General features: G+C 42.2%; 1 protein-coding gene across 5 annotated transcripts in view; it reads right to left on the reverse strand.

Annotated features, from left to right (window-relative positions):
* Positions 1–24,727, reverse strand: part of ARFIP1 (ADP ribosylation factor interacting protein 1) — a 62,087-nt gene that overhangs the window by 1,968 nt on the left and 35,392 nt on the right. For all 5 annotated transcript variants that reach the window (XM_061584611.1, XM_061584612.1, XM_061584614.1 and 2 more), the window contains 3 exons: positions 23,278–23,499; positions 22,263–22,420; positions 20,155–20,329 (listed from right to left, as the gene is read on the reverse strand). In XM_061584611.1, the coding sequence (XP_061440595.1) occupies positions 20,155–20,329; positions 22,263–22,420; positions 23,278–23,499 (555 nt within the window). The remainder of the gene's footprint in view (positions 1–20,154; positions 20,330–22,262; positions 22,421–23,277; positions 23,500–24,727) is intronic.

Raw genomic sequence — 24,727 nt, forward strand, 5'->3', positions numbered from 1 at the left:
CACTTAAGTCAATATTCCAATCTAAGTGTTGAAGAGAAACAATGGATCATCACTCAGGTGAAAACAGTAAGAATGAATTTCAGTCACAAGATAAGAAATGAACACCTGCTCAGCAGTGGTGGCTGGTGCCCACTGCTCCTGGTCCAGGGCAGAAGGCAGAGAGGCCAACAGTAGGTGGAGCCAGAGCCAACTACTTTTGCTCCCATCCCCCTCTCTGATGAATTCTATAATGGCAACAATGAGACTAAAGAAGAGAGGAAACTGAGAGCCAGCACTACCCCCTGGACTAGAGGTAAGAAGGCAGGCAGAGGAGGGGAATGGTGATTGCGGGCAGACTGAGGCTGCTGGGGCATGCTCCATTTGCCTTAATGGACTGGCCTCTGCTGCTGCTCAGTCCCCTCACCTAGAAGAGCACAAGCATCATCATCTATTAGCATAAAGCCATCAACAGTATCAAATGGAAAACTAAATGCAATAATATAAATCTGCCCATGAGAAACAGTTGCTAAACATTTCAACATAACAGAAACATGCAAGGATTGTCTATATACTCTTGTACTAATTAGTAGATCTGTGGTCACTGTTTTGGTTGGAATAGGTTTAAGGTTCAAGCAAGGTATAGCAAAGAGAACAAAAACATGCAGGGGAGAAAAGAAGATCCAATGAGATTTTAAAGCTCAACCTTAAACAAGTTTACTTGGAACTAGGCTCTGTGGAGATCAGTGACAAACAATCATAAGTAAAGGTAGTTAAAATCAGGTGCCAGATATTAAAGAGCAAGCAAAGAGCAAGCTATTTCAGTGCTTACATTTATAAATTAAATGTGACTTTGAATTAATAGCAAGGTCACTATTGTAAGAACTTGTCATGTTCCTGTATCTCTGGGATTACCACCTCCTGATCCCTAAACATCTGGGTCAGGAAATCCCCAGGAAGTCTGCCTCAGCCTGCGTCAGATATGCCCTCTGAACCACAAGCTTCAGCTCCACCACCTTCCCCCCCCCAAAGGTGACCACTGATGTAATCTGTCTATAAAATTGGTATAGGTACAGTGTAGGACCATAGTATGGTAGCACTCTTGACCAAGCTGGCACGTGGGATTTTGAATCAAACAAATATTATATACAAGATTTTACATGTAAGTTGTTATTGTCCCTATCCGACCTGCCTATCTTACTCCACTAATCCCAATGAAATCTTCCCCCAAAACCACAGTCCTAACTAGATGTTCTCTTTTTGATCCCTAATCCTATCTAACTCTGTCATACCCCAACAGCTTTTTTTCATCAAAACTCCACTTGGAATTCTCACCCACATACCCCCTCCCACCTATCAGTCATACCTCAACTGCACCTACTAACATTCTATTAACACTTCCTTACCTGAACACAATATCAAAACAGTTCTAAACATATAAATAATTCTGATTTTGTTACAGAACTGTATAGGTGAAACACCAAACTGCAAAAGCAGGAGTTTTAGCATCCTATCAAAGCTGTCCTGAGAAGTATCGGAGTCAAGAGGTCACCAATGGAGAATGTAACTTGACAATCAACCACTTTTTTCCCACAACACAGACCTGGTTGAGTAAGATAAAATAGGAACCATTTCAGCCACTAATCAATGCAACTGAACTATTATTTATTTATTTGATTTAAATCCCACCCTTCCTCCCAGTAGGCGCTCAGGGCGGCAAACAAAAGCACTAAAAACACAGCAAAACATCATAAAAACAAGAGCGCAGTGATCGACTGGGTATATATGTGGTAAGATGGTCTTTCAGGTATCCTGGTCCCAAGCTGTATAGGGCTTTGTACACCAAAACTAGAACCTTGAATTTGACCAGTAGCTAATGGGCAGCCAGTGTAATTTTTTCAGCAGCGGGGTGATACGTTGGCAATACCCTGCCCCAGTGAGCAATCTCGCCACCACATATTGCACCACCTGCAGCTTCCGGACCAACCTCAAGAGCAGCCCACATAGAGTGCATTACAGTAATCCAGCCTGGAGATTACCAGTGCGTGGACAACAGTGGTCAGTCTATCCTGGTCCAGAAACAGCCACAGCTGTCTTACCAGCCGAACGTGGTAAAAGGCACTCCTAGCCACTGAGGTCACCTGCGCCTCTAGCAACAAAGATGGATCCAGGAGCACCCCCACACTACGGACCTGCTCTTTCAGAGGAAGTACAACCTCATCCAAATCAGGCAACTGACCAATTGTCTAAACTTGGGAACCACCAACCCACAGCATCCCAGTCTTGCTAGGATTCAGACTCAGTTTATTGGCCCTCATCTAGCCCACCACTGAGTCCAGGCAGAGGTCCAGGGCTTCCATTATTCAGATGTTACAGAGAAATAGAGCTAGGTATTGTCAGTGTTCTGCTGACACCTCACCCCAAATCTCCCGATGACTGCTCCTAAGGGCTTCATATAGATATTAAACAGCATGGGGGAGATGGTGGTACCCTGCGGCACCCCACAACACAACTGTCAGGGAGCTGAAAGACAATCACCCAATGCTATTCTCTGAAAATGACCTTGGAGATAGGATTGGAACCACTGTAAAACAGTTCCTCCAATACGCATCTCACCAAGTTGGCCCAGAAGGATACCATGGTCAATGGTATCAAAAGCCACTGAGAGATCAAGTAAAACTAACAGGGTCGCACTCTCTGTCCTTCTCCTGATAAAGGTCATCCATCAGGGTGACCAAGGCTGAATCAGTCCCATAACCAGGCCTGAACCCAGACTGGAATGGGTCAAGATAATTTGTTTCATCCAAGACTACTTGCAGCATGGGTGGGGAACCTGTGCCTCTCCAGATATTGTTGGACTCCCATCCGTTCCAGTCAGTACGGATAATAATAAGGGATGATGGGAACTGTAGTCCAAGATCATCTGGAGGGCATTCCCAATACCAGAAAAAACCTGCAAGAAAAGTATAATTATTTTGAAACAAAAACAAGTGTAAACTTATGTCAAAAAGAATTAACAACATGTCAGTCTTTATGGTTTTAAAATGCTAACTGTTTGATCAATACATCTGATGCAATACAGCAAGATATCCTCCTCACACAGATTCAAAGCTTTTGATATTCTCCAGTCACCATTTTAATATTTATTTAAAATATTTCTAGGCCACCCTTCTGTCATGGCCCCGTCAGAGGACTCATCAGACGAGGATGACTCGGGAGTAACAGCAGCAGACCCAGAAGCAGCAGACCCAGAAGGAGAAATGGAGGAAACTCCTGAGAACCCAGCTCCTTCTCCCCCTCAGCTGCAGAGCACCCCAGACCCAGCTGAAGCCCTTCAGCCAGACGCAGACAGTGAACAGGATACTCCCCCCTCACCTGCAGAACGTAGACAACAGAAGGTCAGGCAGAAGAGGGGCAGGCCTGTCCACTTAAGGCCAAAACGCTGATGGCTCACACCTGCTGACAAACCTGCTCCTTAAAAGTCAAACCTTGGTTTCAGCATGTTGCTGACTACAACGTCAGGCGTGACCACTGTGTGTCTTCCTATCCCCTGAACCTTGACTTAGACTGATCTCTCGGCAAACTAGACCTGGACCTTCACTGACGTCTCTTCTGGATTTCTGGCTTGGCACGTAAGCTTTGAACGGCGTCTGCCCTTATCTTGCTTCCTCCTTGCTAGAATTTATAGCCAAGCTGCCGGCTGAGGACTTACGGCCTGGCAATTACCAAGTAATCTCCAGCCCTGCCTGCACCCCCACCGACACTGCTGTCTCAGGGAAGAGCTGACACCTTCATTAAAGGGCTGTGCCAATGGTATGAAAAAACTTGTTTGGATCAAAAACAAAACATTAAAATATCAACATTCATACCAAATTAACAAAACAAACAACAGTGACTAAACAGCTAGATAAATGCATGGGCAAATGAACATGTTGAGTTATATTCAACTAAGGTCTACTCAGAGTAGACCTATTAAAATTAATGAACCTAAGTTAGTCATATCCAATGACTCTGAGTAGAGCTAACATTGAATACAACCCGTTTAACCTGATGCTGGAAAGATTGCAATGTCTGTACCAGTTGTACCTCTTTGGGGAAGGCACTCCAAATTCAAGGTGCCAAAGAGAAGGCCCTCTCATTTGTAACTATATAATGTACTTCCCCCTAGGGAAAACACCCAGTGAAAGGCTTCTACTGAAGATCTTAAGATACAGATAGGGTGGTGGTGGAAGAAGTATCTGGATATTCAGATATTTGGGTCCCAAGCAAATAAACAGTCAACGTAGTGCTCAGAGGCACACATTACCAAATTCTTCCAAGCTACACAGGAAGTGGATTGGACTGACCATGGGGGGGGAGGGCTGGGGGGGAGGGGAGGAAGAAGGGAGGAGGAAGGGAAAGGAGAGGGGGAAGGCAGGTTTGATCATTTACATGCTTATTGAGTTCAATGGGATCTACTCCCGTGCAATTATGCTTAGGATAGGTAAGACTGAACATGGGGGAGGAGGAGGGGGGAGAGGGCAGAGGGGGGGAGGGCAGAGGGGGGGGAAGCAAGAGAAGGGGCAAGGAGGGGATTGTAAGGGGATGGGGAAGGGAGGGGGCAAGAAGGAGGGGAGGGTAGGTTTGATCATTTGCACGCTTTTCGACTTCAGTGGGATTTACTCCTGTGCAATCATGCTTAGCATAGGTGAAACTGACCTGGGGGAGGGGCAGGGAGGGAAGGAAGAGATTGGGTGGGTGGGCACTGGGCAGAAGGGAAAACATTATGAACAGTGTCATTCTTTTTCAGGGTTTCCACCACTATTTTATTCTACTGCAGGCACATGTAGCCTTCCACCCAAATTTAAACCAAAAATGTCCCTGGCCACATCCACACCAGCCCTTTATTTCACTTTGGACAGTCATGGCTTCTCACAAACAATCCTGGGAAGTCTAGTTAGTGAAGGGTGCTGAGAGTGGCTAGAAGACTCTCTATTCCCCTCACAGAGCTACAATCAGAGCGGATGACTGTTAAACCACTCTGGCCACTGGAGCTCTGTCAGGGGAATAGGGGTCTCCTCTCAACACTCTTCAAAAACTACACTTCCCAGAATTCCTTGGGGAAAGCCATGACTGTCTCAAGTGAAATCAAGGTCTAGTGTGGGTGTGGCCCCCTGATTAGGAAGCCAAGCAGCTGTGAGTGTGGCTTTTAGAACACTGACAGTTGGTTCTTACTGAGCATGCCAGACGTTATCATTCAGTTCAATGCTAAATTTCTTAAATTAATTAAAAATCAACCAGGCACTTTTTAAACTGCAGAAGATGAAGGTCAGAGTATGGGGCAAGGTCAGTAATAGGATTACAGGTATGCTGTGAATATGGCTGATTTTTAATTAATTTCAACAAATTATGAGAACTCTGTCAGAAAAAAGTCCAAAAGGGGTCTGTTTTTCTTCTCTCTCTTTTTACATGTTGAATTCTCAATTCTCTCTGACTGTTTTGTGTATCACCATGAAAACTTAGAGGGTTGTTAAGCAAGTGTTTCTGAGTCTGGCCTATAAGTTTTGCAAGGTTTTATTTTGAAATGAGCTTATGAGAAGCATCAGAATGGCATGGGGGGTATTTTCAATTTAACATTGCAGAATGCGAAAAATCCATGATGGCTATAGCATACAGCCACTCTAATATATGCTACCATTTGCCAGCAATCTCCTTCTACTTTTTATATAGGACAAACAGGTCAGTTTATATGCAGAACAAACACAAATCTGGTATCAGAAAGGACAATATTCTGAAACCATTGGGAGAACATTTCAACCTTTTCACACACGTTGTTACTAACTTTTAAGCAGACATTCTTGAACAAAAAAAGTTCTTGATCACTCAGCAGCATTTGATACCACTGACCACAGTATTCTCCTGGACCAACTCCGTGGGATAGTTATTGGAGGCACTGTATTTCGGTGGTTCCGCTCTTACCTTCAGGGTCACATCCAGAGAGTAACACTGGGTGGGTGTTCCTCAGTCTCCTGGCACTCTGCAGGATATTATTCTGTCCCCAGTGCTATTTAACATCTATATGAAGTTGTTGGGAGTGGTCATTAGGAGTTTTAGAACAAGATGTCAGCAGTATGCTGATGACCCGCAGCTCTATTTCTTCATAACATCTGAATCAGGAGAGGCTGTGAACACTCTGGATTGGTGTCTGAATGCTGTAGTGGACTGGATGAGGGCCAATAAACTATGCTTGAATCCTGGGAAGATGTAGGGTAGGTGGTTCCCATGTCCAGGAAACAGGCAAATTACCTGTTCTGGATCACGTCGTGCTCCCTCTAAAGGACCAGGTCATAGCCTAGGGGTACTCCTGGATTCATCTTTGTCACAAGAGGCCCAAGTATCCTCTGTGGCTAGGAATGCCTTTTACCAGCTTTGTTTGGTTCTTCAGCTACAGCCGTTCCTGGACAGGTATAGCCTGAGCTCTGAGTTTTTGTATCGGTAACCTTGAGGCTGCATTATTGCAATGCACTCTATGTAGGGCTGCCCTTGGCCCTGCTTCAGAAGCTCCAGCTGGAGTAACATGCGGCTGCCCAGACTGCTGATGGGACCACATGGCCGACAAAATGTGGCACCACTCTTAAAATATCTGCACTGGCTGCCCATCCACTACTGAGCCAGGTTCAAGATCCTTGTATTAATTTACAAAGCCCTGAACAACTTAGGTCCAGAGTATCTTAGGGACCACCTGGACCCTTATATCCTAGCTCAGTCACTGAGATCTTCTGCAGGAGCAGACTTGGTCATCCCCTGAGTTGGTGAGGCTCATTTAACAGTGACAAGAAATTGAGCTTCAGTGTTATCAGCCCAGTTCTCTGGAATGATCTGCCAACAGCGATTCAGCAGATGCCTTCTGTTTTAACTTTTAAATGCCTGCTGAAAACTTTTCTGTTCCACCAGGCTTATGCACGCAATTAAGAAGGTGTCTTTTTGCAATAGTTTACCATTGTTTTTATTGTATTTTTAATGATTTTATTGTATGGTGGTTATTTTTTAAACTTGTTATAAATCAATTAAAATACCAAACTAAGCAGCATACAAATATGTTTATAAATAAATAAATAAATGGGAGAGTTCAACTGAAATTGCTGAATTAACTTCTCAAATTCAATCCTATCACCTGTGACCTGAAATGTGATAACGAGTTTTTATCACACTACAGGTGTTAATTAGCTCACCAATGTCAGGATTTTCTGTTATAATGAAGACTGCTTTTTGAATAGTCTATTATGCAACATACATTTAAGGTTTAACATTATTGCCACAGTCTATACTTGCTACAATTAATTTCCTTCCGACATCAGTGCTTACAGGTGTTTTGCTTTGTTTCTTCAACAACTGTGTATAAACCTTCTAGCTTAGGATAAAAACTTCATTAATCTGGTGAAGTGGACTCTAATCCACAACTCATGCCATTTGTTTGTCTTTAAAGTGCTACAAGACTTTTTCTGGTTTTGTTGCAACAGACTAACCCGACTACCTTTCTGTAAATATGCTACATCAGTTAACATAACGTAATTACTGTCCTGATTCCCTGCAATAGCTTTTGCCACAAGGCAAATAAATGTACTCTTAGTCAGTATTCCTTCCCTTATATAAGCCAAAATATACAGTGACAATCTTGCAATGCATCAAAATAAAAGCCAGTTTGAAAAAAGACACTTTGCTATAGGGCAACTATTTGTTCATTGTTCACAACCACTTCTTTCACTATCCAGTCTTTTGAGTGTTTATAATGAAAGACTGGGAAATCAGAGTTGTGTGTGAAATACGTGGGATGGACACACTTAAAATAATGTGAACATCTGGTTACAATACTCAGATAGCAAACGTGTGTGCGTTGTTGTGTGAAACAGCATACATTACGTTGGAGTTAAGTTGAGCAAGAAACTTCTTCAGAGCATGTTAAGAGTCTTTATTGAAAGACATTAAGGCCAGAGGCTTAAGAGTAAATACATGTAGAGATTCTTCAGTCACCCCCCTTCTGGTACATCACTCTCCATAGATAAACACAAAAGACAGCCTCTCAGCTCAGAGGCATAAGTCAGAAGACAACAACACACAGACTCTGTTAGAACTTTCCCAGTCGCTATCAGATGGCTACCATAGCAACGGCCCTGGCCGTCCGTTCCCAGACAGGGCATAGACATAACTCCCCCTTAACCACAGTTACGTCTTCACACTTGCAGGCTTCATGGAAAACTACTAGAGACAGTAATGCCTACTAGTCACCAGCCCAACAGCCTCCCTTTTTTCCATTAAGACTACAAAATACACATGAAATACATCTCCATAATACATAATCATACAGTCATACATTTCTACAATACCTCTTGCAATACATTTCAGTACAGTTCAGTACAGTTCCAACTTCATCTCAGTAAAGTTCAAAACCTTATTCACTCAAACTTTGGTTCAACACATGTCAAATAAAGTGTCTCAGGATCCATGTCTACAACTTTATTCATTCCAGGACTTGTTATTAATCCCACAGTAAATCTGTCAGGCGGTTTGCCTAAATTCGCTCTCGTGGAGCGTCTTAAAGGAACCAGAGCTTCGGCTCTCTCTGCTCCCCCATTTGTGCTTGTGCTTGGCACAACCTGAGCAGGAGCTTCCATTTCCTCAGTTTTTCGTTTCTTCGATCTGCGTTTTCCACAAATGAGCTCATGCAAAGCATCTCTGAGAGGTATTTGTGTACCTTCCACTTTAATGTCAACATCTGGCTTAAATTTCTGTGATTGTGTTCGTGTTTGTGTTTGTGTGTCATTTGTTCCTGTAAGAAGAACTGTCTCCCTTTGATCCCAAGGCTTTTCTGAGACTTTAATGCTTCTGCTCAGAATTAACTGCTGTGTTTCTGGACACCAAACTCTGTAATATGCATTTTAAAATCCCAAAACAAAACCTTGCTGTGCTCTGGGCGCAAGCTTGCCCCTCCTTTTTCCCTGTGGAATGTGGATCCAGCACCTTGCCCCGAATTTTTGAATGTGTTGTATTCTAGGCTTTCTGCCAGTAAGTTTCTCATAAGGAGACATTCCAATAGCACTGTGTAACACCCTGTTGTGAATGTAATTCGCATAAAGAATTGCTTCTGCCCAGAAAGAATTCCCTAAACTGCAATCCAGCAGCATGGCTCTCATTGCTTCCCCAAGCACCCTATTTTTTCTCTCAGCAGTTCCATTGGAAAACGGGCTGTGTGGAGCAGTGAAATTCTGGTTTATTCCCTTACTCTCCAGAAAGTCACTCAATGCTTTACTCGTAAACTCCCCACCTTGGTCCGAGCGTATAGCCCCTACCGTGACCAAGTGTTGAGTTTCGATTCTCTTAATGAACAGTTTCAGCTTCTGTTCAGCTTCACTTTTATGCTTTAACAGAAAAACATGACAAAATCTTGAAAAATCATCTACCAGTACCATGTAGAATTTCGCACCTCCTCGTGAAGCATTTATTGGCCCTGCTAAATCAACATGTACTAGCTGGTAGGGAGCTGTTGTTCTCTCAGCCTCCCGGTTTATTGGTGCAATAGTCATTTTAGCTTGATTACAAGAATCACAATCCATGAACTGTCCACAATCTTTTAAACGCATGTCTTCACTGTGCAAAGGGGTTTTCCTTATTGTGTCAAGGTTTGCATGCCCCAGCCTTTGATGCCATTCATGGACGCAGCCCTGATGTACCTGTACCTCAGCGTTTAACACAGCACACCCTGCTTGACTGCTCTTTATTACAAACTGTGAATCATTAAGGCTTCCCTGCATGCACACTTCATCTCCCCTCATTATAAAACATTGGTCGTTGTGGAACAAAATTGAATAATTACAACTTACCAGTTTGCTAACTGATAAAATATTATGAGCCAATTCCGGAACAAACAAACAGTCTGACATTATGCCAAGCTTGTCAAATTTCACCAGACCTTTAGCTTTTACGGATTTCCGTGATCCATCAGCAAGTAAAACAAAGTCTTTCACTTCTTCTGAAACGTAAAACAAACGTCTGTCTTTAATTAATATATGGCTTGCTCCGCTGTCAACAATAAAGTTAATTTGTTCCAAGTCTTTAGACTTCTGTTTACAAACAAAGTTCACACTTCCCTGCTTCAAGCCCCCGTCCCTGGAGTTTCGCTTGACTGGACAACCCCGCTGGAGATGTCGTCGATCTCCGCAAACAAAACAAGCCTTCAGCCTCTGTTGCTGCTCCTGTTTATTATCCTTCGGCACGACAGTTTTCACCTCTTGCTTCCTGACAGCTTCCATCGACTCGGCTCGTTTCGCCTCCTGTCTCCGCTGCCATTCTTGGGTCAGTTTTTCCTCAATAAACGCAACGTTCAAACCTCCGTCAGGCATGGCTTCGAAAGCCATGACCATATTATTCCAAGTCCCATTAAGTGAAGCCAGAATCAGATAGGTCTTCTGAAGTTCAGAGTGTTCGACGCCTCTGTCTGTCAACTCAGCAAACAGGCGTCTGAATTCCGTGAGATGCTCACTCATGTCGCACTCACCCGTGAAGCGCATTTGATAAAGCTTCCGTGCCAAACACAATCTAGATCCCGCGGTCTGTTGCGCATGAATGCCTTCCAACCGGTCCCACATCTCCTTGGCGTTTGTAACATCTCTCACGTGTAGCAGTTGAGAGTCAGATAGAGCCAGAAGTATAAAAGCCTGCGCCTTCTGATCTCTACGCGTCCAAGCCGCAGTCAGTACCGCTGGAGTGGGTCCATCTATTGTGTCCCATAAATCCTCTTTTATCAGCAAAGTCCTCATCCTCGGCTTCCAGCTGCCAAAATTCTTTTCATTAAGTCGTTCCATCGGCAAGCCTCCCCCAGACAGGTTTACAGCCATGTTGCTCACCTCCGTTTGGTACAATCAATCAAGCTGCCCTCTCTGGAACTCCGTCTGCAGTAATAATGCGCTGTGGAGCGTAACCATCCTCTGCTACCACTGTTGGCGTGTGTGCGTTGTTGTGTGAAACAGCATACATTACGTTGGAGTTAAGTTGAGCAAGAAACTTCTTCAGAGCATGTTAAGAGTCTTTATTGAAAGACATTAAGGCCAGAGGCTTAAGAGTAAATACATGTAGAGATTCTTCAGTCACCCCCCTTCTGGTACATCACTCTCCATAGATAAACACAAAAGACAGCCTCTCACCTCAGAGGCACAAGTCAGAAGACAACAACACACAGACTCTGTTAGAACTTTCCCAGTCGCTATCAGATGGCTACCATAGCAACGGCCCTGGCCGTCCGTTCCCAGACAGGGCATAGACATAACTCCCCCTTAACCACAGTTACGTCTTCACACTTGCAAGCTTCATGGAAAACTACTAGCGACAGTAATGCCTACTGGTCACCAGCCCAACAGGTAACACTGTATTTTACTGACTGAACAGTATTTTAAAATCAAGCATTGTGAACTAGATGTGTATATTCACTTATAATTCACTGTAAACTGAATGACAGCCCATAACAGTCTTGGCAATGCTCATACATACCAACAGAGCAGCACTGAAAAGGTAAAAGAAAACAAAGCTCAAAAACACAGAGGGGTTAGAGAGAGTCACATTTAGGCAGCCAAAGAACTGGTGTCTCCACAATATTGGCTGAATGACAATGAAAGATAAATAGCAGTATATACCTAAAAATGTATCAATTCAACTTGCTCAACATTTCTGCTTCTCTCTCAAGAGCTAGCTCACATACTGTTTTGGCATTCAGTCCCAAATGTCTTTATAGGCCTATCTATCCTATGATTACCTGTCACCAAAAACCTCAGATTCAGTTTTGAGTGTTAGATCCAGACTTGTGCTCAGCAGAGTTCTGCTTGTGTTGGAATAATGGGGTGGGGACATTTTCATCAATTCCTTCTTTCCCCTGCAGTCCCCTGCTCAGAACAATTTTTTTTGGGGGGGGTTCTCTGCAGAATAACATGGGGGGTGGTACAGGGGGAATCAGCTGGAATTGCTTCCCTGTCCTGTTCCTCCAGCAAGGAGCTTTCACTGGATCCCAGTTCCTTCCATGAACAGAAGGGGCCCTGTTTCATAGAGGAAAAAGTCTAGATCCAAACCACATACTGTAGATTGATTCAGAAAAAGTGCATGATATGGTCCTCCTAGGAGTGTACCATTTTAAAATGCAAGTAGGTAGGGCTGGTGAGTGAGAGAGACAAAACTGGCTATATCCCATGCTTCAGCTCTGCTCATGCAACAGACTTCCGTGCATGCAATGGAGCTTGCTTTCCTGTCCCTTCCAGCTCCCCATGTGCCCTCAAAATCGGTTCCAGAGGATTAGGGGAACTTTCAGAGCACATTTGGTGGAGGCATAGGGGAAGGAGAGGAAATGGAAGTCCTCTTGCATGAGCCAAGGATACAACCCATCATGTTAGAATACTTCCTATAAAAAGTGAAGCAGCAACCAGGAACAATGTATGTTTTCTTCATTTACCAGTTAAATGCTAAAAATACATCTACAAAACTAGCAAGTATAATTGTTCAAAATGTATGGAACAGAATGCATTTTCACACATGTTGTTGGAACTGTAGATTTATCTTTACTAACACCATCATTAGAAGACTGCAGAAGTTTTAAAGCAGGTATGATTTTTGAACTTATGGCATGAACCCCAAACTAAAAGATTTGTGTGCCATGCAACACAGTTATTTAAGATGATGAATCTTTTGGAAGTTAATCTGTCCTGAAGTTTAACACTTTACAACTTTTTTTCAGAAACAGATGTTTTAAAGGGGTGTATGGTATAGAGCTAAGCATATTAAGAGAGGTTATTGCAGGCCCCATGACTCCTGGCCATCCTTGTAGGATCAACATTGGTCAAAAACAGGATACTACAAAATAATATGTTCCCTCAAATCTTCTCGTGAAGTAGACTTCACTGCAGAAAATGCAAGGAATTGATCAAAGGGCAAAAATCTGTAGCCAGCAAAACTGTTTTCAGACAATTTTTTACATTCCTATATCTTTCAATAAAGGGTTTTTTTTAACTACCCTTCCTGACTTCTGCATTTCTTTCTTTGATGCTTCCATCCTCAACCTTTGAATCAAAAATAGCAAGTATGGTAGTAAGTCTGTAGGTGTGGCTTACACCAGGAATGCTCCCCCATGAAACATACTAGGTCTGGGAAAAGCCTGGGCTAGAATTATTTCCCCAAAATCTAGTTTTCTATATGCAAGGGGGGAATATATGGAGGAACATTCATTCTTTTGTGCTCCACATTTGCAGCCTGAAGTGATACGATTCAAATACAGACTGATCACTTCATTTTCTACCAGTGAAGGCAATGCCACTGTGCACTTCTGTTTCTTCTTCAATATTCCTTCACCTGGAGCAGATTTTTTTGGGAGGACATGGGGCAATGAAAGGAAATGGAAGCCCCATTGTGCCAGCAGAATCCCATTGATGCTGCATTGGATCCTCAGCTCCCACACTACCATGGGCTATTTGGGTAAGTAGGTAGGGCCACTCCCTTGTCAATCACCTGATGTCACAATGTCATCAGGTGGCACACACCCCCAATTCTTGCAAGCATGGTTTGAGCCATACTCAGTCTTTTGCATCTCCATCTTCAAATCAGCCCTACTCTGGGGTTTGTGGTAAGTGAAGGTCCCAGCAGGTTTCCTGTCAATGCTGATCAGCTGTTTGGCGCTTAGAGGAAACCTGCTGGGACTGGCTGCACAAAAAAATTCCTGATGGGGAACTCTGTAGAGTGGCTGATTGCTACTGGCTCATTGTAATCGCTGATCAACTGATGGGCAATGACATTAGCATCCTTTGCCAAAGAACAATCGGGGGCACTTTAAGGCTCCTTAATTGTTCCCTGGCAGTCACATTTCCACCTACCCCTCACTGGATGTCAGATGTGGGGCAGGTAGGCATGGTTTGGGGAGAATGGCTTTGTGCGCCAAACCAGGATCAGTGCCAGGCCAAATTAGGCCCATGGGCTAGAGATTCCCCACCCATGCTCTAAAGAGAAAAAAGCAGCTTTTGATCACTTTCTTGCATGTATGATGGAGAGGGAAAACGAATCAAAGCCAATCCAGAGACACATGTAGAGATTCATGATTACAAACAGACAACATCAAGACAAATGATTTCACAGAGAAACTGACTCCCCGTAATTTGTGTGCCATAATTCATCAGAGTTTCTGGACTTCTACCTGTATGTGGCTCAAAACCAATGGGAGCTTACCAGAATTTACTGTCCCCAACTGTGAACAGATGCTACAAGGGATACTTATATAGCATCACCAGTATACAGACAGAAGCACTTGAGCCTAGCAGGATGTTCCAGAACTGCCATACATTGCTTCATTGCAAAACTATTTACACATGTGGGAATGATATTTCAGAATATTCTGATCTCCCATATTGGCTACTGAAAATTTCTATACAAGTGCGTGGATATGGAAACTTCCCAGGAGGATTGCTCCGCCTGTGACTGCCTCTGAGACGAGCTCCCGTCTCAGAGGAAGCTTTTTCAGTTTTAAAACCAGTCAGAAGAATTTTTGACTGGTAAAAACTTTCTCCCAGGCAAGGGAGAAATGAAGAGATCACCCACAGAAGCTTCGTTGTGTTTGTTGGGGACTGGAATTCATCAGGATCGCCTATGAACGAAGGTGTAGCCAGCAGCGTCTGACGGAGTCAGGGAATTCAAGCAAGCTCAAACTAAGCGAGACGTTTTTTTTTCTTTAAAGAAAAACGGATTTTAACAGGCAAGCATCCTTCTGTCTACTACTATCTACTATCACTCTTATCATTGTTACAGTAAAAGAGATTTGTTATAGAATCAGCAACAAAGAATCCCTGGGTGAGTTATACCTTTCTCTTTTATACACGGAATTAAGGAAGAAGAAAATCGAAATAGCTTATCTTTGTTTTTATTGCAAAAAGCTGGCATGGAATTGAGCATTTTTAAAGATATAAACGGATGAGGGGCATCTAATTTGAAGAGGAAATTTTATTAATATGAACATTTGAGTACTATTTGTTTGGGACTATTTTTTCTGGTCTACTTTATTTTGACAAATCTGCTTATTCTTTATGCCACTAAGTATTTTGATGCTGGGAACTAAGTTTGTTTTGCACTCTTGGTAACATAAGAGATAAGGCAGTCTGTCTAGAAGATGATGTCAACAGGCTTGGAATATTAACTCCTTTGTTGCTGGAAAAAGAAGTAAATTGCTCTTTGCTTGAGAATAGTGGCTATATTGGAAATTGAAGGGGGTTTTTTTTTTTTTTTTTGGTCTTAAGAATGACAATCAAGAAAGTGGCCGAGACCCTGGATGTACAGGAAGGGGTTCTCTCTCTAAACATGTTTCAGAAAATAATGGATGAGATTAAGATAACGAAACAAGAATTGAGACAGAGCAGACAAGAGATGAAAATTGAATTTGGCAAAATGAAACAGGAGCTGAAAGAAATAAAGGATTCTATGAGAAAAGAAGATATAACTGGACAAGCAACAGGAAATGAAAGAAAAATTAAAGGGAAGGTGCAAGTCCTGGAGATTGGAATAGATATATCAAATGTGGAATTGGAAAAAGATTTGGACTTCATAGTTGTGATGGATCCTAGTGACAAAGATTATTGCTTGGAATTCAGCGCTGTCTCTGAAGGAATTGGTGAAGATATCAGAGATAAATTTATCAATGTTTCAAAAAAATTTCTGGACTGGAATGATCTGATGGAACCTGAGATAGAGAAAGTTTATAGAATTAATTCCAGATATGTGACAATGGAAAAACTCTCAAGAGATGTGCTAGTGTACCCCGTAAAAAAGAAGAACAGAGATATGACTTTACAACAATATTTCAGTAACACAGTCAGAATTGATGGCAAGAAAATATTTGTGATGAAGGAAATTCCTATCAGACTCTTACTATATGACTATGACAGCAGAATTATGTGTGCAAGGATGGACGATGGAAGATGGAACTAACACTGATAATGGAAGAATAGCTGTTGAAACTACTGGATTTATTAGACTTGAATAGATGGATTAATTGACATGTCTATTTGGAGAAAAATCGATAGAAATATTTCTCAAGGACTGGAAACCTCTCTTTGACTTTTTGTGGAAAGAATAAAATGATATGATGTTAATGAGATTTAATGATTAACCAAGATAACCACTGGAGGAAAGTGATTTTGTAATATATTAAGGGACAGGTTTGTTATATACTATAGACCTATAGCTGATTTAAGACAAATCGGAAGTCAATATTTTTATTGTATTAGTTATTAATTTGTTCTTTTTCTTTTTCTTTTGTTTTGTTTTAGAAATCTGAATAAAAATTTATATTAAAAAAAACAAGTGCGTGGATATGGTTGGCTATATTTAATAAAGTGCAATCTGTGCAAACACGGACTAGGCTGGTATAACAGGTACTGCTATCAACTGTCAAGAGCTTTTGACATCTTATAGACACTTATCACTGCTCAATGTCACTACACCTTTTTATTGTCTGTGAAGAGAGCAAAAATAACAACATCTGAAGAGTTGTCAAATCTCCTTCCCCTCATGGTGTCTATAGCTAATGAAGTCATAATGACAGTATTCAAAGAAAATCAACTTATGAATTGTTGACCCTCACTCAAATTATTCTTAGCAAATTTCTGAAAATCATGCAAAGAGGAGACTTGCAGCATTTCAAGGAAATGGACTATTCAACAAACATTACAGAACCACATTCATTCACTAGGACATTCATTCACAGCGGGAAATTGATCACTTTGAAACTATGTCCTAGTTAGCAAATTCTTCCAAGCTACACAAGAAGTGGATTGGACTGTGAAAGACCAACCCAAATTGTCTTTGCATTTTGACAAAGTTGTAGGGCAGTCCAATCTCTCAGAGAGGAGGTCAGGTCTCCTGCTCCCCTGGTGCATTCACCATAGCTGCCAAATTTCCCTGCTTTTAAAAGTTTGATAGAAATATCTGTGGGCTGTAGGTACGTTCTTAAACCGCAAGGTTTTTCGCCTATTAGTGAATATCTCTGCTTTTTAATCCAGGAGGATGAGAAATGGAATCCTGTCCAAGTTTGCTGAAAATGGATTGATCATTTGCATGCTTATTGTCGGAAGGCAGAGCTGGGGTCCCAATCCCGGGGAGCTGGATCCCGGAGAGTTGGGAGAAGAGTATTCGTATGGATGGCAGAGGGAAGGGGGAGGAACTTCCCCCCTTTGGAGCGAAGACGAAACAGAGGAACTGCCAGTGATAAGGTCGCTTAGCAACGGGGAGCCTGAGCCCTCCCTGGACATTCTCACGCCTCCCCCTCTTTCAGGCTCAGAACAAGAGGGGGAAGAGGGAGGGCTGCTCACAGCCGAAAAGCGGGGAGGCAGTTTACCATCAGCCCCTCCCCTATCCCCCATCCTGGAATCGGAAACTTCAGAAGAGGAGGGGGTGATGCTTCCCCCCTCACCACGCACACGCAGACAGCTGAAAAGACAGGAGAGAAGGGGGGGAAGGCGGGCAGTACCTGAGGGGCAGTTAAGGAGGAGCGAAAGATTGCGTGCCCGTTTGGCCCCTTCTTAAAGAACAGGCGGGAAGAAGTCCCTTGCTCTGTCAACTTTCTCCCAATGCCGCAGGACCTGTATCCCTGTATTGCTTCATGAGAAAACGCAGTCTTTGTTTGGACATTACCCTAATAAAACACGAATTAACTACAACCGCTGGTCTGGTTCCTGAGTCACATCCTGGGCCTGACACTTATTGAGTTCAGTGGGATTTACTCCCCTGAAATCATGCTTACGATAGGTGAAACTGACCACAGGGGATGGGGAGGAGGAGGAGGAGGGAGGGAAGGAAGGGCAGAGGGGAGGAGGCGGATGGAAGCAGGCAGGAAGGGGAGGAGGACAGGTTTGATCATTTGCATTTTATTGAGTTCAGGGGTTTTTACTCCCGTGCAATCATGCTTAAGATAGGTAAAACTGACTGGGAGGGGAGGGAGGGAGGGCTGGAGTGGGCAGGGGAGGAGGAAGAAGGAAGAGGAGAGGGGAGGAGATAGGGAGAGAAGAGCGGAAGGAGGGAAAAGGCAGGTCTGATTATTTGTATCCTTAGTGAGTTCAATGGGATTTACTCCTATGCACTCATGGTTAGGATAAGTAAAACTGACCATGGAGGAGGGAAGGGGAAAGGGAAGGAGCAGATTGGAAGGGGACAAAGGGGGAGGAGAGGGCAGGTTTGATCATTTGCATGCTTACAGAGTTCAATGATATTTACTCCCATGCAATCATGCTTAAGATAGGTAAAACTGACCATGCGGAGGAGGAAGAGGAGGGGGAAGTGGAGGGGGAAGGAGATGATTGGAAGGGATGGGGAGGAAGGGGATAGGAGGGAGGAGAAGGGAGGGTGGGTTTGATCATTTGCATACTTTTTTAGTTCAATCGGATTTATTTCTGTGCAATGATGTTTGAAAATGGAAATGAACTGCCTTCAAGTCGATCCTGACTTATGGTGACCCTATCAATAGGGTTTTCATGGTAAGCGGTATTCAGAGGTGGTTTTACCATTGCCTTCCTCTGACTGGCCCAAGGTCACCCAGTAAACTTCATGGCTGTGTGGGGATTCGAACCCTGATATCCCAGGTCGTAGTCCAACAATGACCTGAGGGAGGGGTAAGGAGGGGAGGAGATTGGGTGGGTGGGCACCAGGCAGAGGGGAAGCCCCTTTCCGAAAGGAAAACATTGTGAACAGTATCATTGCTTTCCAAGGTTTCACCCAACTTTTTATTCTACAGCAGCACATGTAGCCTCCCACCCAATTTAAACCAAAGCTGGCCCTGGCCACATCTACACCAGCCCTTTATTTCACTTTGGACAGTCATGGCTGCTTTCAAAGAATCCTGGGAAGTGTAGTTGGTGAAGGGTGCTGAGAGTTGCTAGGAAACCATGTTCCCCTCACAGACCTTCAATCAGAGTGGCTGACTGTTAAACCAGTCTGGCCACTGGAGCTCTGTCAGTGGAATAGGAGTCTGCTCTCAGCACCCTTCACAAACTATACTTCCCAGGATTCTTTGGGGAAAGCCATGACTGTCTCAAGTGAAATCAAAATCTGGTGGGGGTGTGGCCCCTATTAGGCAAGCCCTGCAGCTGTGAGTCTGGCTTTTAGAACACTGACAATTCGTTCTTACTGAGCATGCCCGACACTATCATTCAGTTCAATGCAAAATTTCTTAAATTAATTAAAAATCAGCCAGGCATTTTTTTAATTTTTAAACTGCATAAGATGAAGGTCAGAGTATGGGGCAAGGTCACTAATAGGATTACAGGTACTCTGTGAACATGGCTGATTTTTAATGAATTTCAACAGATTATGAGAACTCTGACAGAAAAAAGTCCAAAAAGCGCCTTTGCGTTTTTTTCTCTCTTTTTAAACTTTGAACTCTCTATTCTCTCTGTTTTGTGTATCACCATGAAAATTGAGAGGATTGTTAAGCAAGCGTTTCTGAGTTCAGGATTATAAGTTTTGTAAGGTTTTGTTTTGAAATCAGCTTATGGGAAGCATCAGAATGGCATGGGGGGTATTTTCAATTTAACATTGCAAAATGTGAAAAATCCACACTGGCTATAGTATACAGCCACTTTGTGGCTGTATAATTCTAGAACTGAAGGGGTCAATACCACCTCTAGTAACCATGTATGTGTCACACATGTGGATGGTCATGACACATTTCTGATAGGTAATCTATGAGTGGCAGGGGTTGAAACTTTTCTCCTTGTTATTGTAACCCAGCAGCCAAAATTATCAGCAGGGTTACAGCGAGTACTCAATTTCTCACTGCTCCCCTTCACCAGCTGTGAACTTTTATAATCAAAGATGAGCCCTGATTTTATTCAGTCTTCAGGGGCTCCAAAGATCATTTTGAGCAGCTCTTGTGGTGCTGCAATAATTTGAAAGTGTTCTGTTATGCACAAACAAGAAAATGATAACAAAATGAAGTAAAAAAAAAGAAACTGACAACATACCAACTCAAATCTACTCTAGTACTGACCTGTCAGCAGTTTAAGTTGTTTTTAAACAGAGTTACACAAAGGTAACAACAGATTGCATTATCGTCTATAGATTAGATCACACAAACATGAATTTCAAATAGCAAAAAATGTATATAGCAGATTAGGAAGTACTGCAACTCCTTACCTTGTTTTCCTCCAAAAACTTCAATTTAACTGATACATCATTGCGCATTTTGTCATATTTCTCCTTATGTATTTGGAACAGTTGTTGTGACTGTTCAATTTTTGGCAAGGTGTTTGCATCTCGTGGGCCAAGATTCAGTTCTTCTAGATCTGTACGATAAGCATCATATTCAATCCTAAGAAGAAAAAAAGAGTTTAAATGACCTGAGCATATTTGCACAGAGTAACTGAAACTCAAAACTCATTCATCTGTTTTACAAGCTTTATTATCCCTCTCCATACAAGTACCCCATCTTTCAGTTTTTACAATTGGAAAGAGGGAGACACACTCCAATTTGGGCATATGATATAGACTGAAGTAATCATAGGGTGACATCCAATATGTCTGCTTGTGCAATGGAAATCCACTTGTGTAATGGGGTTCTAGTTTCTCTTCTCTGCTCACACTATCTTGGATCTCACCCATGCATGCAACAGACCTCTTCAGAAGGGTTACAAATTGAATTTTCTTAGTTGATTTTTTTCCAAAGTATGTATGAAAATATGGAGGAAGGTACAATTTTTCTTTGTTGTCATCCCTGCATTCTGAATGCTCTTACAGATGCTTCGTGTAGAAAAAAATGCAGGGATGGAAAGAGGAAGCAGAAGCATTTCCACCCTTATGGAAGCCAGTTTGAAGACGGCATGTAGTGTTTTGCAATACCATCTCCTTTAGAACAAGGTACCAAACATTTTGACCCCATGGTCTATTATCTTTATCTGAGCCCGCCCTATGGGCGACTTCTGACAGATGAGCATAACCCACCTGTCAATCACCTGATGTCATTACAGCATCGGATTGACAGTGGATAGTCCCGCCCATCTGTCAAAATCCAATGCACATGCCTCCCAAGTGCCTGACAATCAGCTGGTTGTTGGCACTTGGGAACCATGGCACAAAGGGCTTTGCTACTCCTGTAGCACCAAGCTATTTGTACTGAAACTGCAGCTAAAGCAGAGGGAAAAAACTCAATTTTAGCAGCAGTTTCAATGAAAACTGTTTGGTGCTACAGGAGCAAGATGCACTCCTGCCACCTATCAACTGAAGGGAGGTGGAAATATATCTTGCTCCAACAGAGGAACAGTCAGTAGTTCACTCTAAGCTCCCAATTGTTCCTTTGTAGCCCATTGGTACTGGCTCCACACCCAGTGACACATATGACATCTGGAGCGAGACAAGTGGGTATGGTTTAAAGAAACAGGTTGTCAGGCCAAGTGAGGTGGGCAAGTTTGGCCCGTGGGCTGGAGGCTCCCCACATCTGCTCTAGAATACAACTGCTGTAAATTTAATTCATTCTCTGTTTTTAGAAATAATGGATATTTCCACCTTAGAAGCCACCTGTGACTGACCTTGTAATAGAATGGCTCTGCCTTCACACAGGCCATAGCATTGCAAGATATAAATAATTCCATTTTTACCTAATAAATGCAATGTTTGTGGCCATTGTCCATATAACATGGAATCTATTCTAGTGGAATATTACTGCCAGTTATGTGAAAAATCTAACCAAATCTACCTTGTAAACATGAAGTGTTTAATTTCATCTTTGTCAAAGTGTAAAAGCTAAATGGATATGATCTGTAGACATCATTTACAAGTAAGTACTGGAAATTATTGCATAGCCAGAACTTTATTTCAAGTGTTCCCCACATCAAAGAGAATAATAATTTTAAAGATGAACAGCAGCTAGGTTCTTCAGCAGTGGAAAAGGACCTACAGGAAAAGCTGTAGCTACATAGTATGGTTTCCTGACATGTTGCTGGATTGCAGACTGGTGCCTCAGTTAGCTACTTTTCATTTTCACTCCTCATCCCTATTTTCTTTTGTATTATGTCTTTTAGCTTGAGGACAGGGACCGTCTTGTTTCTTGACCTCATGTAAGCTGCTCTGTGAACCTTTTTGGCTGAAGTGTGAGGTGAAAATGCGCCAAATAATAAATTAGGGTTTGAATTAGTTTCTATGGACAGTATGGCTTAGTGAGATAAACTCAAGATTCAACAAATGATTTCCTTATTTCTTAAAACTATGTATTTTAGGAAGACTTTAGCTAATATTGTATAAACCATTACCTGGCACTTTCATATTGCTTCACGGTCATTAATGTGTCCTCAATAGTTTTATTCACCAAAGTGTTCACATTAGCAATAAAAAAGTTAATAGCTCCAAGTAGAGTTTCACCATTTTTAGCAAGCAGTTTCTGAGTATCTGCATTGTATCCAAATTCCTCCTGTTAAAGAGATTGGAAAGGCAACAGTGCTTTTGAATGCTTAATTTTCCATTATTCATTAAATACCCAACTATATTAGCAGTATCACAGCAATCAAGAAATTTTAAAGTGAAACCTTAAAATATCCAGTGTTAGGTTACTGATTAGTTTCTTTCACCAAAGTGAATTCTTCATTTATAAGTACTTCGGGCTGGGAACTAGTACACCTGAACCCTGCAGAAATCAGGATGCGTGGGGAATTCAGTCCTGCTTGCGGTTTCAGTGCAAACACCTTCCTGTTTAGGAAGTGGTTTGTATTGACACCCTTGCTACAATGAAGGTTTTTACTCTGTTTTAGCTGGGATTTCAGTTGCCCCTCCTGGAACAAGGCCTGTTCTCACTGCCTGTCAGCTAATGGGTAGTGGGGGCTCATCTTACTCTAGGAGGGGGATGCAGTTTCCACTGAAACAAGTTGTTAATGAAGGCAAAATTCTCCCTTTTAGCAGCAGTTTCAATAGAAACTACTTCCCACTCCTGGAGAAAGGCGAGTCCCAGATCCATCAGGCTTTGGCTCTCCTGTTCATCAGCTACTTTCTGCTGGGGGTGGGGGTGCCTTGTTGCTTGTGCCAAATCATCTGTTAACATTGGCCCATGAAGCCAACCCTGATAAGAATCTGGCCCACAAAGCCAAAGAGGTTCCCTATCTCTGAGCTAGAGAGTTAGTGTTTAACATGCAAGTCAACAATTCATGCTATTTTCTTTATTTCAAATAAGCTATTAGTTATTAGCCAACTGTACTGAACATTGGCTGAAACAAATGTAGGTATTTCCAACTTTCCTATAACTTGACTATTTTTCTATTGCAATTAAAATCTTACATGAAGTTCTAATGATTTCAAACTCAAGTCTGCGAATGCATCTCCCAGCTGTCTTTGGGTATTCACCATCTGGAAAAGCTGTGTGGATAATGTTTGTGCCAGTTTCAGGACATTCTCATACTTCTTTTTGTTATCCCTCAATATTTCTATTTGAGCTTCCAACTCCAGATCTACTGTTCGTGAGCCTCGACCAAGTTTCTCAGAGATAATCTGGCGAGTACACTGAAAAGTTTGCAAAACAAAATTTAAAATTAATGACTTTTATTAATGTTCATTCTTAGTACACCTTATTCCCAATCCTTATGTTTGCAACCTTAAAGTACATTAGAATTATAACAATTCTTATGAAAATATCCAGTTCACTCACCTGACATCTCCATACATCTTTCCAAATATTAACTATTAGAGATAGATTAATATATGTTCAGAAAGAGTAGCTGTGCATGTAAAATCAAACTGCGCTGACAGCATTTTTTTATTATTACACACATGAAGAAGTCTTAAGACTAGCTTTATTCTGTTCAGACTGCAGCAAACAGTAGAATGACAGAGCAAATAGTTGTCCAATTAAGAGCCACAGTAAAGTAAGTTCCAATCTGAATGTATTAAAAATTCAAACAACAGGTAACTAACTGGGAGGGGGGGTTAACTGGACTCTGGAAGTAGACAGGATGTACATCCTCCATGGCCATTTCCACTCCCATATCCTTTCAGCAGCATATAGGAAGTCATTCTCATTGTTTGGGGGATGCTGGGGTAAGGAAATTGGGTTTGGAGGATTTGTACCACAGAGTGTATCCAAGCTCAAATTCTATTCCTCCCCTTTATGCTCCAAGCTTCTTGATTCCTTTCAAGTGTCCACCCCAACTGGCTAAGGGCTTGTGCTTGCATGGTATTTCCCGGCAGCATGTGTTCATAACCTTTGGCATGGAGGAGGGATGGGATTTCTTCTCACACAATTGTTTTTCTGCAGTGGCAATGTGTCTCTCATTCATCTAGTAGCCTTCTTTCCTGATCCTCGCCTTTTGGATCCCAGGGTCCAAATTATTCCTCTTTTTTACTTACCTGTTTTAATTAGATAAACCTGTTTAAAAGTGTTCTAGAACAGACAAGCTTATTGTTAAAAAAAGCCCAGCTACAGTGAAAAGCCATGACTGTAAAAAGCAAACATCAATTTGGGTTAGAATTGGAAATCCCGTAACAAGGAAGCGGTAGGGATCTTTGTGCTTGAGAGAAAGGATACTCAGCTTGAAAGTATTCAAACAAAGGAGCTTAACGCTGCACTCAAGCTACTATGCAAATAAAAATAAAGGGCCACTGAGGTGGAATGTAATCAGGGTACAGGTGATTATTTCACAAGATTTATGCTACAATGTAAATTCTGTCTGTCTCTCAAGAGTTAAGCTAACGAGGAGAACTTGATGGTAAAGTGAAGTGTGTTCCTCTATTA

This window comes from Rhineura floridana, chromosome 9 (genome assembly GCF_030035675.1).
Source record: "Rhineura floridana isolate rRhiFlo1 chromosome 9, rRhiFlo1.hap2, whole genome shotgun sequence".
Lineage (NCBI taxonomy): Eukaryota > Metazoa > Chordata > Lepidosauria > Squamata > Rhineuridae > Rhineura > Rhineura floridana.